This window comes from Lynx canadensis, chromosome B1, assembly GCF_007474595.2.
Source record: "Lynx canadensis isolate LIC74 chromosome B1, mLynCan4.pri.v2, whole genome shotgun sequence".
In the NCBI taxonomy this organism is placed as follows: Eukaryota; Metazoa; Chordata; class Mammalia; order Carnivora; family Felidae; genus Lynx; species Lynx canadensis.
This window is the reverse complement of record NC_044306.2, coordinates 82,075,166-82,082,298: the sequence shown is the minus strand read 5'-3', so window position 1 is coordinate 82,082,298 and position 7,133 is coordinate 82,075,166. Positions and strand designations below refer to the sequence as shown.

General features: G+C 37.6%; 1 protein-coding gene across 1 annotated transcript in view; it reads right to left on the bottom strand.

Annotated features, from left to right (window-relative positions):
- Positions 1-2,098: 2,098 nt before the first annotated feature.
- OTUD4 (OTU deubiquitinase 4) overlaps positions 2,099-7,133 on the bottom strand; it is a 46,224-nt gene continuing 41,189 nt past the window's right edge. The window contains exon 21 of the mRNA XM_030312993.1: positions 2,099-7,069. Within this exon, the coding sequence (XP_030168853.1) occupies positions 5,861-7,069 (1,209 nt within the window). The 3' untranslated portion in view covers positions 2,099-5,860. The remainder of the gene's footprint in view (positions 7,070-7,133) is intronic.

Here is a 7,133-nt window from a genome sequence, read left to right as displayed (position 1 = left end):
TCTAGGAAGTAATACACAGGAAACATTCAACAGGCTACATAGTCATAGTAACAGGTACATACACAGGTAGGTACATACATACAGCAGTTAGTCTGGTTTTCTACTCCATCTGAAGTTGGTTAGCCTAAAGCCAAGGTTTTCATTTAAAAGAAAAAAATTAGTACCCAGAATTTTTATTGTGAACAGTTAAGTAAAATATTCAAAGAGATAGGAGGCCATGAGAATCACACTGTTCATCTTCTGTATTTGCATCTTTTGATCTCGATTTTTTTTCTGAATGTGGAAACTGAAATCTAGTTACAGAAATATTACGTACATAAAAAGGATGGACTTTGAAGCTCCAACTTCTCTAATGAACAATCTAAAAGCCTCTTAGCATGTTTACAACCAGTGTCTGTAGCTTTACACTTGAAGAGCTTATAAATTTAAGGCTTAGGAAAGGAAGCTGTTTACTTCTTTTGTAGTTTACTTTCTCATACTATTCCCCAAACATGGACCCAACAGCCAAATTAAGCAAAAATACAACAAAATACTCAAAAGTGAAAAGTCCTTTTAATTATAGACAACTTAAGAGAAACTGTATAGAACACTTCTGGTCACCTGCTGCCACCTTTTTATCCATCCACTTCAAGTGACCAAATTCAGAAAGTGCCCCACCCAACACCGAGTAACACCCTTCTTGCTTTCCTCGTGCTCCAGCATGAGGAAAGTCTATGGCACTCACTCGGCTAACAGATAAATGCTTCCCTTTGTTTCTCCTTCTCTCCCTCCATTCCAAGGTTCTGTGATACTTCACTCACCTGCCTGGGCAATCCCAAGGTCAGGCCTACATGCCTAACCAACTTATCCTTCCCAGCTTGCTGCCCCTGTTCCCAGCTCATCTTTCCACCAAACACCTGTTACTGAAAGAAGCTTTTGTTTCAGGCTCTCCTTCCTGGGAAAGCCATTCTTTAGACAAAGTCCATATAGTGAGTAGGTTAAACAAATACTAAGAAATTTGGGGTTTCAGAGTGTTTATGTACACCCGCTGGGTCTTAATTTTTTTTCATGTTTTTATTTACTTTTGAGAGAGAGAGGGAGAGATAGAATCCCAAGCAGGCTCCACACTGTCAGCGCAGAGCCTGATGCAAGGCTTGAACCCATGAACCGGTGAGACCATGACCTGAGCTGAAATCAAGTTGGATGCAAAACCAACTGAGCCATCCAGGTACCCTGTTTTCAAATAAAACTTTCAAATAGTTTTATCTTTCTTCATTAGACAAATATTACAGGCACACCTCAGTAATACTGTGGGTCCAAGTGAGTGAAAGAGGTTTTTTGTTTTTGTTTTTGGTTTCCCAGTACCTGTAACTGTTTACACCATAGTCTATTAAAGCATGCAATAGCATTATGTCTAAAAACCATGTACATAACTTTAAAACATTTTATTGCTAAAAGTTGCTAACCATCATCTGAGCTTACACCAAATCATAATCACTGATCAGATCACAGACCACTATGACAAATAAAATGAAAAAGTTTGAAATATTGAGAATTATCAAAACGTGACAGAGTGATCAAGTGTTAGAAAAACAGCACCAACAGACTTGCTCAATGCAAGGTTGCCACAAACCTCTTACCTATAAAAAACACAGTATCTGCGAAGCACAATAAAATGAAGTACAGTAAAACAAGGTATGCCTGTATTGAATACTAACTTTAAAATAACCCATTTAATCTGTAAAGTATCTTAGTCTACATATCTCATTTCATTTAATGAATGCTGGAAAAAATGACAGAGCACTAGTTCTAAAACCACTCAGAGCTAGGTACAAATGCAAATTCTACCACTTATTAGCTGCATGACTTTAGTCAAATTAGTTGGCCTATTTTTTAAAATTTCAGTTTTGTTATATATATTAAGTAGGGAAAACAACAGTACCTACCCCACAGATTATAAATCCCACGTGGTTTTTGGTTTCACATACTAGAATTATCTTCTGACTGGATAAAAAGCATGGAAACCATCTCTTATTTTTAGATGTTTACTAAAATTCCTCTTAAGATTTATACGCTATATTACTTGGTTTACCCTGGAACCAAAGAATCACAAGCACAATCAAGAGACAAAATTTAATATATGCACACAGTTTTATATATAATGCAGCATCACACCATGTAGGGCATTTACTCTTATTTTATACATTCAGATATGTTTGAAACACTTCTTAAGGCTACAAAACAGAACATAGAAAAATAAACAGGAATATATCCAACACTTACAAAAAGTGATATGATAAAGAATATAAAGTACTATTTTCCTTTCAACACTTCAAAAGATATGTATATATACTTTTTTTTTTTACAAGTAACATCACAAATGATCACATCTTCACATGCTTTTAAGTATTATTTGTACTCAGTGTAAGGCTATTATCATTTTTCATACATAAATTTTCTTCTAGCTCTGTAACAATGCAATTTTTAATCCATTCAAGTAAACTCAACCCCAAAGTTGCTGTTTCCCAGCATTAAGACATGCACCCACCCCTCTTCTAAGATTTTCTAAAACTTGTATTTCAGGGGGGAAAAAAATTCCCATTTAGTGGGAAATCCCAATTAGCGGGAGAGTAAATGGCTGACACTAGTAGCAAAACCTTAGTTCTTTGAAAATGACATATTGGAACTGAGCCATTACTAAGATTTTAAACAAAAACATAATAGTATTTAGACATTAAATAGGAAGCAAAATACAGTAAACAGAAATCGTGTAGCCAAATATGCATTCTCTTCAGCTACACTAAAATGGACCTTGCTTAGTACCCATAAGTGAAAGACTAAGGTTACCTCATCTAAAACCAAAGGTAAAATAAATGAGGCATAAATAAATATTGCTAGTTTCTAGGATGGCTGAATGTTTTCTAAACCAGAAATGGTCAGAAAGGAACTTTATTGCACCAAGTCAATCATTAGCAAGTTTGCAGTTCACAGGCATTTTAATTCAACCTTGAGTCACAAAGGAAACACACCGCAAGAATATACATAGTTTGCATCAAATAAGCTGTTGTCAGCATCGTGGTTTGGGAAGACCTACTCCTGCCAGGTCAAGGCAGGTTCTGAGCTTAGGTCAGCCATGAAAATGAACATATGGGTTACCAAGAAACAAGACAAGGACTGCACAGATGCTGGCATCCTGCTGCCACCGACTGCGTGGAACAAGAGCCGAAGATGTATCTGAGAGGAAACGAGGAAACGACTGGAAGAGAAATATACACGACGCTAAAAGGAAAGGGACAGGAATCAAGTTCAGCAAAAGCAACTAACTAAAATGAACAGGTGAGCTTTGGTCATTCTAAACATCTGTTCTTCAAAATGTGTATAATCGTAATATGGTGAAGTTCCATAATTTCTAACTCAAAATACAAATGATTCTCACTTCTAAGCTTTTGTTTTTCTCTTATACAGGAACGTTGTATCTCATAGCAACATACCTTATGACTCAGTTAAAATGAAGGAGGACAAAAGCTTGCTTGGCCCTAACTTGAGCGCAGTATAAGGCAAAATCCCCTGCACTAATACATTTAAAACAAAACTAAAGGGAAAATAAAAACTGACCTTCATGCAAAGACTAGTAATTTTAAAACTATCAAAAGTCAGAATCCTTTTAGTCCAGAGGTCACTGAGTAAAGTACAATCTGCTACTAAAGTTCTCGTTCAGCACTGTTTCCGTCATGTCCTGGAGTTAAGATATGGGAAACAGGAAGCAAATCAGTGTTTCCTGCAAGAACTATATATTCTGTTAACTGAGGTAAGACACAGGGACAGTAAAAACATGAATGATATTCTTTCCTATCCAATTTTGAGACGTGTCCAGAAGAAATCGATCAAATCTCAGTCAGAAGATCAAAGACACTGGGAAGAGCAATTTCTTTTGGACTCCTGAGATCAAACGTCTTTGAACATTAAAATCTAGTCATTATAATCTAAATGTGTTTTCATAACAATTATCAGGTAAGCTAATATGACATAAAAAATAATGAGCTGAAAGTGGAGGACCCTATAATCTGATTCCATAACTGTTTCTGTTAACTAAGATAAAAATGGCTTCAGCAGTACTTTCCCCAATTGTTCTAGCTTAGAAGATGACAACAGAAATTCCTTTCAACAAGTTCTCTCAAATTTTTTTTCTTTTCCACAAGACCATCCATCTTTACAAATTTCTACCTAGCACCATCATAATAAAATGTTATCTTCCAAAGTGCTCTCTAAAATCCTATGTCACAAAACATCTAAATACTAATCACTACTCAAATCAGCAGTTACACAGACATTAGGTAATTAAAACAACACAGAGGTAAATAACCATTATTACAGTACAGTGGAGATTCAACTGAGCCTAGCTGGCATCCAAACATTCCTGTGGGTAATTGAAGAACCCAGAGAACTCATCTGCTTCAGTTTGTCAAATTCAAGTGAATTGTATTTGCTTTTAAAAGTAATTTGCCGTTTAAAAAAAAAATCTATTTTTGGCTAGGTATATTACACATGGCATGCAAAGGGAAATTACTACATCATTTGCATAGCACTCAAACTTCCTGACCAAAAGAAAACATAAACACAGATGCATGAATACTGTGTTGATTCAGTGTTAAATCTCCAACTGAGAAGAGAGTGCAACATGCAAAGGGAATTTCCATAAATACTGCAAAGACCAAAAAGAAGCAGGATCAGAAGAGAGATGTTACAGAAGGGGTAATAAGCTATACAATGCAAAGCAACCATTTTCTAGCAGCATCCTCTAGAAAAGAACTAGAAATCACAATCATCCTTTTTTTGTACAATAGTCCCAGGCATGTGACAAGTAGAACATGCAAATGTAAAGTGATACACATAACCAATGGTGCAAAGAGAAAAACAAAACACAGTAACTCCATAGAAACCTGTCAAGCTAAAAATTTTTTAACATTTCTTCTCACAAAATATTTAAATCTGTCAGTGCATTAGTGTTAAAGTGGCATTAAAAAACTTCTGCAGTTTTAACAGATGCAGATTATTTTCAAAATGCATAGCATCTACATTTCTTTCAAGTAGGCACCATGATATTTACACCAGTGCTAGGAATTCTTGGTGGAAACAGCCATTTCATTAGATTTCCTATTATTTCTTAAACATCTGTCTTGTATGCGATCTCAAGTTCAACAAATACTCACCAAAATTCAAAAATATACCCTATGAATATTAAAAGAACTATATACAACATTTCTAAGACACAGGTTAATAGGCTGCCTTATGTGTAATATTAAAGAGAAGACATTATTCAAGTTTGACAGATATTGAGATGAAAGGCCTTTGGGTTGGAAGCATTTCAAAAGACAACAGTGTTTTAGGCTAAGAATCATTTGAGCCCAGTTTATGACTAAGGCATTGCATAATAAAATATACATTTCTATTTGGTGCAATGTTATGTTTTGGAATCTATAGTGTGTCAAATGGTATATTTTTCTTGTCACTTTAGTAAACACTATAAAGCACACATTTCCAACATCTGAAATTAAACTTATGTAAGGAAAAAAACCAAACACTAAATCTAAGTTTTATATTAAGCTGTTTATAAAAAATACTTTAACAAACTTATTTTCTACTTTTTATGGGGGCAGCTACCTGATAAACAGATTTTGAACAAAGAAAAATGGCAATGCCAGGAATTCACCTGCCCCTTGAACGCATATCCAAAATCTCTTGTCCAGGATGGGAGTGAGGGTGAAGGGGGAGGGGAGGAGATAGTTCCAATGTGGGTTTTTATTTAATGATTTTGTTAAAGCCTTCAGAAACATTCCACCTAAGAAGAGGTTTCTGCTCTCAAATACCACAGCAGCGACTGTCAAGTGTTTTGTCCCCGATGGCCATCTCCCATCCCAGACCTCCTCCTATCCCCCCGATAAGGCCGTCCTCGGACATTTCGATGGTACTGATAACCTTCATCTCGGCTTCTGCTTGGCTGCCCCTTCCAGGACTCCTCACCTCGCGCATGTTGATAACCTCCTCTACCAGAAGAGCCCCAATCACTTTTGTACTTCCTGCCTCCATAAGTCTGATTATAAAACTGCTTGGATCTACCACTTCTCAGAATATTAGATACTTCGTTTTCATCTTCTGAACTCTCTTCTTTTGGTCTTTGCACTCTGCTAGCCACAGAGTTGGCCCCACTGACCACATCAGCAGCAATCTTAGGATCTTTCACTTTTTCTGACTTCTCCTTCAGACTTGGAATGGTCCTCTTAGGCTCAAGCTCAACAGGCACAGTTTCTCTCTCTCGGTTTAGAATCTGAGTGGGAAGATGAGCCTTTTCCTCTGCTACAGGAGGGATGGTAGCCGATGCCAGATCTGCCTTAGGTGTCTGGGATGACTGCTCCGCTCGGCCCTCACGCTTACTCATACTAGCTTCAGGGAGAGAATGTGTGCCTTCGCCTCTAGCCTCCCGAAACTCATCCACTGCTGAAACTGAACCACATTCTTTAGACAGATCCAGATTTTCCAGGGGGAGATCCAATTCTTTCTCATCAGAGGGCAGAACAATATTCTGCCGCATTACTGGATTTTCTATAAATCCCTGAAAAGGGTATCCATACCAAACATGAGGAAAGAAAGGAGGTGCAATAGGAACTGGGCCTAAGAATGGACTAGGTCCAAAGGACGGTTGTGGGAACATATTCTTGCCACTTAGTGACTCTTCATATTCAGCATGAAGAAGCTGCCCAGAGTTTTCAGATTCAAGATCAGGCTGGTAAGACAACTGTCCGTGACCTTCAGACACCTGAGATGGAGGGATGACCAGAGGTGAAGAAAATGTTGGTGGTCCAATCTCTGCCTGTGGCATCTGACCATTAACACTGGCCTCAGTCTGCATAGGAAAGTGTGCATCGGTACAGGTACAATCACTTTCATTCTGAGCAGAAGGAGCTTCCTGGAACCAAGGATTTGGAGGATACACAGGGACAGAGACCTTTGGGTACATCCTGCAGGCTGCCAGGTAGGCCTGGTGCAGAGGGTACAGGTAAGAATGTGGGGCCCACATAGGACAACTATATGCCTAAAAGAGACAAAAACAGTAACATAAACAAAAAGGGGAAAAGAAGTTTAGAGTGAGTGCATCA